The sequence below is a fragment of the Squalius cephalus genome, assembly GCF_949319135.1.
Source record: "Squalius cephalus genome assembly, chromosome: 4".
Classification (NCBI taxonomy): Eukaryota; Metazoa; Chordata; class Actinopteri; order Cypriniformes; family Leuciscidae; genus Squalius; species Squalius cephalus.
Genome location: NC_137125.1, coordinates 53,642,154 through 53,655,605, shown reverse-complemented (window position 1 = coordinate 53,655,605; position 13,452 = coordinate 53,642,154). Strand labels below are relative to the sequence as shown.

Sequence of the window (13,452 nt, the reverse complement as noted above, 5' to 3'; positions counted from 1 at the left end):
TCCACTTATAAATATTTTATTAACAATATCAAATGTGTTTTGTTTTTTTTGGCTATGCATTTCCTTAATTTATTACAAATTTAAATAACTTTTGGCAGTAACGTGAAATGCAAATAATAAAGGTAAAGTCACTAAAAAGGATTTTTTATAATAATAAAAAAAATTACTAAATTAAAATAAAGGAAAAACTAATTAAATGAAATAAATGTAAATTTTACTGTTTATATTTTTTAAAATGTTAAAAAATTCTAATTCAAATAATAAATGGATAAATGGATTTTTGTTAAAAATAAAATAGTATTTTACATTCTATAGATTGATTTAACGTCACTTTGCGTCTACCCTCAAGCGTGCATGTGATTGGTCTGTCTGTGGTTAGTGATCGACGCTTTTAGTGCAACTCAATGTCGACGGCTTCCAGTGTAGACACGGTGTACGTGTGGAAAACAGAGCGGAGAGAGAAAGCTAAAGTGGTTGGCAGTGCAAACAAACTGCAAAATTAAAGCAGTCACTAGTTCAGTGTATATATATATTATATATATATATATATATATTAAGGACAATTATACAAAAAAAAAAAAAAGTAATTTACATAACTTTCAGTCTACATGACTTTCTTTAAAAGAGCAATGTGGTCGTGGTCACAGTATTTACACGGGTGAGACAAGAGCATGTGCTTGTGGTCAGGGGCGCCGCTAAGGGGGGGAAAGTTAGGACGAAGGGCCCACACACTTTTGGAGCCCCAAAGAGATCGATTTTATTAATGGTATGGGTGCGGTGTAGGAACCTCATATTGTCCAGGAGCCATATCACCCAGTAGCCCAAGACTGGCTGCCCACTGAAGCAAAGCAGGGTTGCTGGAAGGGGTGTTAGTGAGGCCAGCAGGGGGTGCTCATTATAACACCCCTGTATAGTGATGGGGACAATACTGTCAAAGAGCACCGTCCTTTCGGATGAGACGTGAAACCGAGGTCCTGACTCTCTGTGGTCATTAAAAATCCCAGGCTGTAACTCCGACATCCTTGCCAAATTTACCCTTTGATTGGCCTCTGTCCATCTTGGCCTCCTAATCATCCCCATATATACACTCTAAAAAATGCTGGGTTGTTTGGGTCAAATATGGACACACCAATGGTCGTTGGGTTAAATTTTTAAATTTCATTTTTAACCCAACAGTTGGGTTTGTTCATATTTGACCCAAATTTGGGTTAAAACAACCCAGCTTTTCTTAGAGTTGGCTTCATCACTGTCAGTAAGCTGGTGTGTGGTGGGCGTTCTGGCGCAAAATGGCTGCCGTTGCATCATCCAGGTGGTGCGTCACATTGGTGGTGTTTGAGGAGTAAAGCGCTGTGAGTACCCAGAAAAGCGCTATATAAATGTAATAAATTATTATTACTAGGGCTGCACGATTAATCGAAATTAAACCGCACGCGATTTGGCAAAGGCTGCGATTATTTTATGCGTTGCTTGTCAGTGTAGCGCAACTGTTATCAGTAGTAAATGCTCAGTAGTAAAACCCAGAGGGCGTCTCACACACACACACGCCAAATATGCCCCGCAGCAGAAGTACGATAACACACATCATTCCAGGAAATCCTGCATCGCTGTACCAGAATAAACAGAAGATTGAAACGCTTTGATTGATTAAACATGGCATCATCTCACAGAAGGAGGAGCTCAACTGTCATTATGAAGTGAGTTTGGAGTAAAAGCATGCTATTAAATGTTGTCTGTTGTTGGACACGAGGTTCATAAATGCTTCTCATGTTTGGAAAGATGTTTGTGTTGCTTTTACAAATGCATGTTATAAGCGACTCAAACTCGCAGTGTTGTCAGAGTGAGCAGCGTTTACAGAGCCGTACGTCACTGACAAGCTGCACATAACAAATAATCACAGCCTTCGCGATTTCAAAATCACGAGAAGCCAAATCGGTTTATTAATTGCGATTAATCGTGCAACCCTAATTATTATATTCTTTCACAGGGCCTAACATTGCTAGCGGCGCCCCTGCTTGTGTTGAGCGGGGTGTTGGACTCAACAGTGGGATCCAGTCGCGGTGTAGTTGGACATCTCTCGGCGGATCGTGCTGAACGGCGACAGCTCCAGTTCAGTCGTGCACTCGTGCTCGTTGTCGTCGCTCGCGGTGGCCGAGGAGTGTGTCGAGATCCCACAGCAGAAACAGCAACACTCGAGGAACGCCCGTCCGAAGGGTCGGCACAAGCAGAGCAACAGAACCGGCGTCACAGCGGCCCGTAAGAACAGCAACAACTGACTGAGCAAGTGCAACAGAGCCATGGTGCTCTGCGGGACCCCGGCCGCCATGTACGCCGAAACCATGTTGCACACGTTCTCCGGCACCACACACGCCCCGTACACGATGGCTAGCGCCACCACGGTGCAGTTCATTTGGCTCTCCAATCGGATTTGCTTCTTGTTGCCTCTTGCGCAGCCGCGCTCGGCACGTCGGATCCGTCGGGCCGTCGCAACCGAACTCCCGATGGTGAAGAGCGTCGGCAGGCAGAAGTAGCAGCCGAAACACCACCACAAACGCGCGCCTTCGTACGTCAAGCCGAGCACGTATAGCGTATCAGGGAGGGAAGTCGAGATGCGGATGAGGCAACGCTCCGACGCTAACGTGCCGTCGCCGTTTTCCGACACTAGCTGGCGGATCAGGAGCTCGGGGAGGGCGAGGAGTAACGCGCCGATCCAGATGACGGCTAGTTTGGCGGCAGTCGAGGTGCAGTTCTCGATCATCTCGTAGTACATCTGGACGTTGGTTGCGGCGCGGAAGCGGTCGATGCACAGAGCGCAGAGCGTGAAGGTGGTCACGCCGAGAGACGCCACCTGGGAAACACAAGAACACAAATACAGTTTGCTCATTCAGTGGGCTGGTGGATAATATATAAATGAATTCATTAACATGCATTAATTAAAAGATATTTTGAAGAATGTTGGTAATCAAACAGTTTGATTCATGGAAGTCAATAGGGTCCATCAACTGTTTGATTACCAACATTATAATATCTTCTTTTGTGTTCAACAGAAGAAAGAAACTCATACATGTGATCAACTCATCAAGTGTTCTGGTTGATAATATATCAATTAATTCATTAAAATGAATTAATTAAAATATATTTTGAATCAAATAGTTGTGGGGCATCACTGATTCATGGAAGTCAATGGGGTCCATCAACTATTTGATTATCAACATTCTTCAAAAAGAAGAAAGAAATTCATACAGGTTTGGAAAACAACTTCAGGGTTTTTGATAATAATCCCTTTAATATATTTACAAATGTAAATAAATATTTTAATTAAAAATTCTGTAAAAATAATATATGTCTTGACTTTTTAAATTTCATTTTCATCTAATTTATTAAATTTAAATACAAAATGAATTAAAAAGTCAAAATATAAAAATGCTTGATGTCATTTTAAAAATTTATTTAACTCATTTATATATGAATTTAATACACGTGTGTGTGTGTGTGTGTGTCTGTACATATATATATATATATTATATATATAAACAAATTGTTTCAATTTAATTTGGTTACATTTATTTATTTATACTTTAAATTATGGAATATAATTCTTTGTTTAAACGTATCTATATATGAAGGTACTAATAATTAATTTACTAATACTTAAAATTTTTACTTATGCATTTAAACAAAAACAATTAAATAAAAAATTCTGAAAAAAAACTAAAGTTTCTTTTAACTAAATAAATTAATATATAAAAGAGTTAAATGGATTAATATTAACATGGTTTCAATTTAATTAACATGCAATAAAATGTGACTGATTGATTACATTTACATAATTTTTTTTTAAAAGAATGTATTAATTCATTTTTGCTTTTCTGCAAAGATCCATGAAATCTGACTGGTACATCAACTGTTCAAATGTTGCTATCACGACAGCCCTGTTTGTGTGACTCTACATTATCCGTCAGTAGGTGCGTCAGGCCAGCGGCGTAAACAAACCGCTTGAAAAGGAAGTCTGAATATCGTCTGGCAACTCTCTGAACCCAGTCCTGGAAACACTCTCCTTATTAATCGTTCGGCACATAACAGCTGGATTGCCAAACGAGAAACTAACAGCTCTCACATTTCCAGACTTCATTTGCTGTGTTATCGTGACAGACAAGCCTCCCGCGGCCCCGCAATTCATTCACACGGCACGGAGAAGGGCCCTAAAACCCTCTGAACGCACACTTCCCACTGTCAAACGGGACATTCGCCGTGAATATTGCCACAATAAATTGGATGATATGAAAGAGTATTTACAGAGGCGACACAAAAGAAACAACAGCAATGAATAGGAGACGACCGGAGAGATTCTTGGCCACGTTCTCGCAGCTGCATCCCAGCGGATCATACAAACCCAAATGAAAGAGGCAACTAAGTGTTTGTCTTCATTATCATAATTACAGAGCAATCAGGCACATCAGCATCAAGGAGGAGACAATTAGCGGAACGCGCTCGTGATGAAAACCAGCCCGCCTTTTTCATCTCCTAAAGCACATTGGTTAGATGCTTCATCATTTTGACAAAAAGCACACTGTTCGGAATCCATTATGGACCATTGTGTCCATTAAGATGCTGTAATGGTTCTGCATTACTTCCATAGGTGTGAAACACATCCATCCTGCACCATTAGATCTCAGCGCATTGAATGATCTTCGGTTAAATCAAGGATGAGCTTATTCTCAACAGCAGGCCAGAAAGTGATGCTTCCCGAATGAAAAAATAAAAAAATTAAAATTAAGAATAAAATAAAACCCTCCTTTTCCTTTGGAGGGTTGCAGATTTTTTTTATTTTTTTTTATAATTTTTTTTTTTCATTTTATTTCTCCAAATCACTTTTCCTATGAAGGGTTGCAGATATTTTATTTGATCATTTTTTTATGAATTAATACATTTTTTTTATTTTATTTTCTCCAAATCATTTTCCTATGAAGGTTTGTAGATATTTTATTCAATTAATTACTTTATTAATTAATTTATTTTTGTATTTTATTTTCTCCAAAATCGCTTTTCCTTTGAAGGGTTGCAGATATTATATTTTATTTATTTATTTACGAATTAATTAATATATATTTTTATTTTATTTTCTCCAAATCACTTTTCCCATGAAGGGTTGTAGATATTTTATTTTATGCAATTAATTAATTAATTAATTAATTAATTTACTTTTGTATTATGTTTTCTCCAAATTGCTTTTCCTTTGAAGGGTTGCAGATATTCTATTTTATTTTATTCTATTTCTCCAAATCACTTTTCCTATGAAGGTTTGCAGATATTTTATTATATTTTATTTTATCCATCTTTTTATTCTCCAAACCGCTTGTCCTATGTAGGTTTGTAGCTACTTTTATTTAATTAAATTTTATTGTTCATCTGCCCATGCGCTTCCTATGACATCGAACTCTATTTATGTCGCAAAGCTTGCAAGAGCATTAAAAAGTGGCTATAATTCATATGTTTGATTAATTTCATCATGATTTGACACACATGTGATGGTCATGTGACTTGAACTGAAGTAAATCACACACACCTCACGCTCCGGCAAACAGTCCCGATCTCGACCCTGACCTGACATTCGCAGGCGTCTTCTAGCTTACAGGTTTCCGAGCAGCAGGAGATGATGGTGTTGGCAGAGATGGGCTTTACTAACGCCTCATTTATTCTCTGATTAAGAGGCTTTCTAGAAGAATGGAGGTGCTGGTTATTAATCTGGTTTAACGGCTACTCTCAGACTGGAGGCCATTTCTGGGCCACTGCCAGCAGCGAGGGCAATAATTCTTACATATTGACAAATGAGACAGCACTGAAGCATAAGCGAGCTAGAAACAAAAGCTATTACGGTAATAGTGTTATATATGATATATTCAGCTACATAAATTCAGGCCATTAGAATGGAAGTCAACAGCCTGGATCAAAAACACAAACACAAAGTGGGTTACTAATAAAATTGAAAGCCAACAAAAACCCAGTAAAACAAGCCAAACAATAAAATAAACTGAAATAAAATTAAATGACCTACAACCCTGTGTAGGACAAGAGGTTTGGAGAATAAACAGATGGATAAATAAAATTAAATAAAATAATAAAATACCTGCGGAAAAGCTATTTGGACAAATAGAATAGAAAAAAAAAAAAAAAAAAGAATTATCTGGAACCTTTCATAGGAAAAGCGATTTGGAGAAATAAAACAAATAAAATAATAAAATTAAATAAAAATCTGCAACCCTTCATAGGAAAAGTGATTTGGAGGAAATAAAAGAAAATAAATAAATAAATAAATTAATTAATTAATTAATACATGAATAAAATGAAATGCCTACAACCCTTCATAAGAACAATGGTTTGGAGAATTGATGGGAAATAAAAAAATAAATAAAAAAAAATAAAGTAATACAATAAAATAAAATATCTCCAAAATCAAATCTGGGGAAATGTAAGTGGTGTTTGCTCGTCTTCATCATCATCATCATCATCATCATCATCATCATGCAGTTGCTAAAGTGTTCAGTGTGATTTTTAACACTGCGCTAGAAAGCTGAACTGTCTCGACCGCATGTTTGCTCAGATGAGACGAGGCCTTCCTGCAAATGTTGTGACTGATGCAATCTCCAAAAAGCTAAAGGCCAGTCAAAACACAACACTGCACCGGCACGCATTTCCTCGACCTTTCCTAGGAAGAAATGTCAGATACCTCTGATAAAACAAGCTCAATGATCAGACAAGTTCCATCGGCATTCGCTGAACTTCCTGAACTCCACATTACACACCTGAAAACACTCTGCGGGAGACGACAGGTGAGGGGATGCAGACTTCCAGCTCACATGAACTATCACACACCATGTGTTTTCTTAAAGGTGCTGTATGTAACTTATTCACTCTACTAAAGCATAAACATACCAGAATATGTTTGCAGATATTTAGGAAACATGCTTGTTTCTCTGAAAAACACTACAGCCTGTTATTTTACTTTGAAATGTGCTTTCGGTGTCGGAATGTCTGTTTTTGTTTTGGTCTGTGTGACTCCGCCCACTGGCAGTTCACCCAATAGTATAGAGCTTATGTAGCCCCGCCCCTTTTCAGCGCTGCGCTCGTTGTCTTTTGACTTCCGGTCTGTATTTTCACAGCGATTTTGCGTGTTTATTAATGAACGGCTCGTTTTAAAATCTTCCCGGTTGACTGACATTTGTTAAGACATCTGCTTTAAACATTACAATCCTCATGATAACTTTCGTTAACTTTACATTAAGTAAATCCACTTCAAAAGCTAATTACTCCTGGACAGCAATGCCATAAAAATATACAGAGCGACCGCAAAAACGGAAGTTAAAAGACAATATTCTAAAGATGGCGGCGCCCTCTTTTCTCTGGCGCATGAGGTCTATAGTAGTATATAATTAAGCAATAAGCCGTGTTTTACAGTGGATTTTATGGAAGCTTGTTTCCGCCACAAAATAAAACATTTGAAAAGATAATTGCGACTTTTTATCTCAGAATTGCGAGATATAAAGTCAGAATTGCGTGAAATAAAGTCGCAATTGCGTGTTATAAAGTCAGAATTGCGAGATATAAAGTCAGAATTGCATGAAATAAAGTCGCAATTGCGTGTTATAAAGTCAGAATTGCATGAAATAAAGTCGCAATTATGTGTTATAAAGTCAGAATTGCGTGTTATAAAGTCAGAATTGCGAGATATAAAGTCAGAATTGCATGAAATAAAGTCGCAATTGCGAGATATAAAGTCAGAATTGCATGAAATAAAGTCGCAATTATGTGTTATAAAGTCAGAATTGCGTGTTATAAAGTCAGAATTGCGAGATAAAGTCAGAATTGCGTGAAATAAAGTTGCAATTGCGTGTTATAAAGTCAGAATTCTGACTTTTTTCTCGCAATTGCGACTTTATAACACGCAATTCTGACTTTATATCTCGCAATTGTGACTTTATATCTTGCAATTGTGACTTTATTTCTCAGAAGTGCGACTTTATATCTCGCAATTGCGACTTTATTTCTCAGAATTGTGACTTTACATCTCGCAATTCTGACTTTATAACACGCAATTGCAACTTTATTTCACGCAATTCTGACTTTATATCTCGCAATTCTGACTTTATTTCTCAGAATTGCGACTTTATTTCTCACAATTCTGACTTCATATCTCGCAATTGTGAGAAAAAAAGTCAGAATTGTGAGATAAAAAGTCGCAATTATTATTATTTATTTATTATTCAGTGGCGGAAACAAGCTTCCATAGGATTTAGAACAGCTAAGGGGCGTTGTTCGGCACAACGCGGAGCGGAGCACTTAGCTGTTCTAAATCCACTGTAAAACACGGCTTCAAGGGGCTTATTGCTTTTATAAAATGGTTACTCCATAAAAATATTCATGTTAATATTTATTTTATTCATAAACACCAGCAACAAAAAATATAACGTTATAACACATCTATTCCTCCACCAAGCAATGTAGTTCCAAAGAGGTTGCTAAGCAACACATGCAGCAACACAGAATCACAAACGGTGGTTGCGTAGTAACTAATGTAATGCGGTCACAGGTGTGTGTTTGTTGAGTCATTTACAGCGGCTTCGAACGCGGCTCAACCAATCAGAATCAAGGACTGGAACTATCCGTCTTATATCGACGATTATCTACTATAATATATAATAGGCACCCCGGGATGCCAGTTGGGAGTAAACATCATATTGCAGCCAGCAAATAAACTGGGTCAGAGACTGCAGATTCTACCCAACCTAAAAAGTCTCGGTATTCATCTAAAAATCTCTATGAACGAGAGAATAGTGTGTAAGACTCCTCGGCTTTCATTGTCAATTGCGCTCGTTTCTGTTGCGTTTCCTCAAACTGGTGACCCGCGTGAGCGTCGAGTCTGAGGAGGCGGGGAACAATGACTCCCATATTTTAAATTTGAACTGCAGTACCTATTTCGACCACTAGCTGTTATTCTTACAGACAGCCCCTTTAAGCTTGCATGAATGCTTGCGTGCGTGTGTGTGTGTGTGTGTTACATTGGTCTGAGTAATGTTGCCGGAGGCGTTTTCTCCCAGTGGAGCACTCGCTCACAATCTGCCCTTAAGACTGACTTTACTCACCACTTAGCCTGAACGCATTCATACAGTAGCTGCGCTGCACAAGCACACACACACACACACACAGAGTCTTGTTTTCATTCAGCTTCACCATTGTCAGGCCGAGCCTCCAGGCCCTCACTGCCTGTCCCATACAATCACAGCAGGAGTGCAGTGTGTGCCACCAGGACACCGCATTCGCACCGCTCTCCCTCCAAAACACACACACACATCTCAACATCCCCCTCACTGCCTTCACATTCACAATAGCACCTCACACAGTCTCACTCTCTACGGCAAACGGATGAGTGAATCTCACAAAAGTGTCTTCAAGGCAAGTCGGTGGCCATCTTGGTTCGCCCCTTAGCAGATCTTTTCTGCGTATACAAGTACAGCTTGAACGGAGAAAGGCCGAAAGCTTTGATACGGCCAGCAATGTATTCAATATATTTATTTTGGGAAATCTGAAAACGCAAACAGGTTTTAAAGTGCAAGTTTTTGTAAACAGTACTGTTATCATCTCTGCGTAAACTACAAAAACAGTGACGTCATGCGCATGTATGCGTCATTAAAAAGTGACATCGCCATCTACTGGCCTGGATTGCATAATACAGAATTTTTAGTCGTTTTCGCGAATCCGTGTGAACGGGGATTGTTCTGTACACGATAAAATGCAACGGAAAAACGTTTCAGTTTTTAGTACATCGTTGTCTTGTAAACTGATGCCTCCATTGATGCCATATTGAGCATTACGATTTCATTTGTTTTTCGTTCACGAGTCGTCTGATCACGTTAAACCATCAAGAACGTCATATTTCATCCCTAAATTCAAAAGAAAGAAACAAGACATATTTTGATTAAAGAAAATGAAGCCTGTTTTGAGGAACATTAAGATGATTTGAGTTCTGGTTTTGTTTTCATGTCATTTTACTTCTCAAATCTGATTAAGCGCTATATAAATAAACTTGATTATCATAAAGTGAAAAAAAAACAACAACCCTTGTTCTTATTACTGCAATGTGCATTAAATTAATGCAAATTTTAATTTTAAAAAATTGTATTAGTGTGCAAACACCTGTATTACAAAAAAAAAAAAAAAATATATCTAATTAAAATCAATAAGAATAATGTGAATAAAAAAATACCTCAACATTAATTCAAACTTGAATAAAAAAAAAAAAAAATATCTGCAACTATTCATAAGAAAAGTGATTTGGAGGATTTTTTTTTTGTATATATATATATATATATATATATATATTTTTTTTTTTTTATTATTATTATTATTATTATTATTTTTTTATTTTATTTTTATATATATATCTGTAACCCCAATTTGGAGAAGTAAAAAATTAAATATTTATACCTAATTTTTCAGGATTTTTTTTTGCAATGATAAAGGCTTCAATCATTTTACATTATGCATGCAATTTCTATTTGATTTTGGTGTGAAATATGATCTGGATATTTTTTGGTCCAGTGATTTGACACTAAAGAAGCGTGAGGTTTGTGTATCGTACAGTGAGCTGAGCTGAAACTGGGTGTGGTGAGCAGAAGAGGAGCACAGCGGGGCGTCTGCAGATTTCAGGTTGTGTTTGCGCTGTACAGTGTGTGTGACGGAGGTCAGTGCAGGTGTCCCGAGGGCAGGGTGGATGCTCCTTTACATGACGTCTCTCCACACGAGATGGGATTACCCACAATTTCAATACCTCACCCTTCTGTGCAAAACAAAAAAAAGCAAACCTAACATTCTCAAACGGATTTGTGCATGACCTACAACTGAGTAAACGTGAACAGATTTATGCTGATTCTCAGTCATTTGAAGGAGTGCATCTTGAAAATACGATTCAAATAAAATCAAATAGATGCAAATAGGTGCTGATAAACTATACCATGGTTTTTCGAGGGCAGACATGTTTCGTTTATGTATGCCTGAGAAATATGCATCACATTAAGTTTACTAGTTTGTTTATCATCCAAATGGATGGAAGTATTATATGCAATTCGAATGGATAAATCTTACATTTAGGCCTATTTTATATATATATATATATATATATATATATATATATATATCCTCCTGTATCCCAAAGGAGAAATAAATGTAAGTTTGGAACAACATGAGGGTAATTAAATGACAAAGTTTGGGTGAAAAGTGTGAAAATGTAAAGGGTCTACTCTAGGTATGAGCAAGTGTTATGCTTGCCTTTGCCACATTATGCACACAAAATATGAATGAACACAGAATGCATTACCTCAATATATGGTATGACTTTACAGGTGAACTGGCCCAACAGCCAGGTCTTTGTGAGTTGGTGAAACACCACGAGAGGCAGGCAAAACAAGAGCAGTGCAAAGTCCCAGATGGCCAGGTTAGCCAGAAGAGCATTTGAGATACTCCTCATGTAGTAGTTATGGCACACGACACACATTATTGCTACATTCCCCGTTACTCCAACAGCAAAGATAAGGAGTGAAACGATAGTGATGGCATATGCCCCGTATGTCTCGCTAGTGACGGGGTAGAAAGGATTGGGGAAGAATTCGCTCTCCTCGTCCTCGGCGTACGGAGGGGTCATTGGCGTGGCGTCCCATGGGTCGTCGAACTGTTTGGTGTGGAATTCGGTATATCTGGTGAGATCAAATGGGAAATCTGTGGAGGTGAGAGCTAGAGGCTTGGGCATCGGTTCCCACAGGGTTAAAGAGGACGTCAGGGCGTTATAATAACTTTCCACTGGTGTCAATGAGGCAGTGCTTTTATTCGGGCCCCTCTTAAACGTTTTCTTGTGGTGTTCCTTTGTGCCTCTTTTGCGTCTGTGGTTTCTCTCGCGGTCCCCTCTCTTGCTCATTGAATATGGCTTAGAGTTATTGTGTCCATCTGCTGTTCCCATGGTAGCAGGCATCTCACCATTCAACTTTTTCCTTTTATGTCGCCGCAAGGGCTTATGTAGGTTTGCACCACTATCTGTGGCCGACATGAGATTTTTTAGGTAAACAGGTTTACCTGCACTCCAGAGATGCGAGGACCAGCTCCTGTTGTCTCTTGAAGTGTGTTTGATGTCAAAGGCAGGTGTACCTGCGGCTCGATGCCTCGCAGGGAGTGTGCCACTGGCTTTCGGATCATGAAGGCTCCTAAGAGTAACCCTGCCTGTTTCTTTGGTGTGTGCATTGCGCGTTTCTCCATGCAACAAAACATGTGGACATCCTGCAATGACAAAGATCGTTCTTAAAAGCAGCATCTGCATCTTCAACGAGTCAGTGTGCTGAAGATGTTAGAAAAACACTCTAATGTGATGCATTGCATATAAAACACAATCTTTTTTTCTCCCAGATTCACATGGTCCGAGGAAAAAGTTCACACGTGAATGATCGGGAAAAGGCTAATTAGATCCATGCAAATGACTTTTCCGGTTATGTGCGGCAAATGAAAACCTGCTCCTCGAGATTCTCCCGTCGCGTTCCTCGTCTTAGCAAAGTGACAGCGAGGCGTTATTCCGTTCAAATGACATTATTTCAGCTTCTGAGGCGCATTGCATCCCAGTCAGCTGCAGGAATCGGTCGCATCCCGGGATCTGTTGGGCGCGGCAACCTGGAGTCTGCCGTGCGCGGAGAAGCGGAGTCCCAGGGACGCGCTCCGTGGCGCGAGCGTGCGGGGAGTTGCTTTGCAGCGAGTGAGGAGAAGCTGATGAAGAAAATGGACGGGCTCTCTCTCTCTCCTGGTGGATAACCTTGTTCTGTCAAGCCGGATCCATCAGCATCAGCCCCGTGGACCACCGCAGCTGGATCGACCCCGCCCCGCCCGTGCGCACTACACTCATTACCATGCGTAATTACGCATGTCAACAGAATCTTAATCCCATCAGTCTAGAGTGCAACACGGGCTTATACGAGTTAAACTACAACGTTGTGCCACAGTAACACAGTGAAAGTGAAACGTCAACAGTTTTTCATAAAATAAATAATCGTGATATATAGCCTAGTGAAGCCTATCCCTTGTCTTTTTAATATTCAACACGTGCATAGTACATGCAAAATACTTGAATATTAATATCAATATAATATGTTGTTGGTATATTAGCGAAACAAGACATTGTTTTTTTTTTTTTGTCTACATATGCACTGAACATACACAAAAGGTAAAGATTATAGCCTACATTAAACAGAAAAAAGTCTTTTTTACAGGTTAGGTTACATGTGTTTCTATAGTAATTACTATAAATTATGCATAATTACAAGCAACTAACCCTAAACCAAATCTAATCATGACCCTATAGTAAGTACATGTTGTTAATTAAAGGGATAGTTCACCCAAAAATGAAAATTACCTCATGATTTACTC

The 13,452-nt window shown here is 38.8% G+C and overlaps 1 protein-coding gene across 1 annotated transcript; it reads right to left on the bottom strand.

Moving 5' to 3' along the window:
• Positions 1-301: 301 nt before the first annotated feature.
• gpr37b (G protein-coupled receptor 37b) lies at positions 302-12,956 on the bottom strand. Its single transcript, XM_079868132.1, has 2 exons — positions 11,369-12,956; positions 302-2,845 (listed from the first exon to the last, which is right to left on the bottom strand). Exons 1-2 carry the CDS (start codon positions 12,356-12,358, stop codon positions 2,036-2,038), a joined length of 1,800 nt encoding a protein of 599 aa, XP_079724258.1. The 5' UTR covers positions 12,359-12,956; the 3' UTR covers positions 302-2,035.
• Between the last annotated feature and the right edge of the window lie 496 nt (positions 12,957-13,452).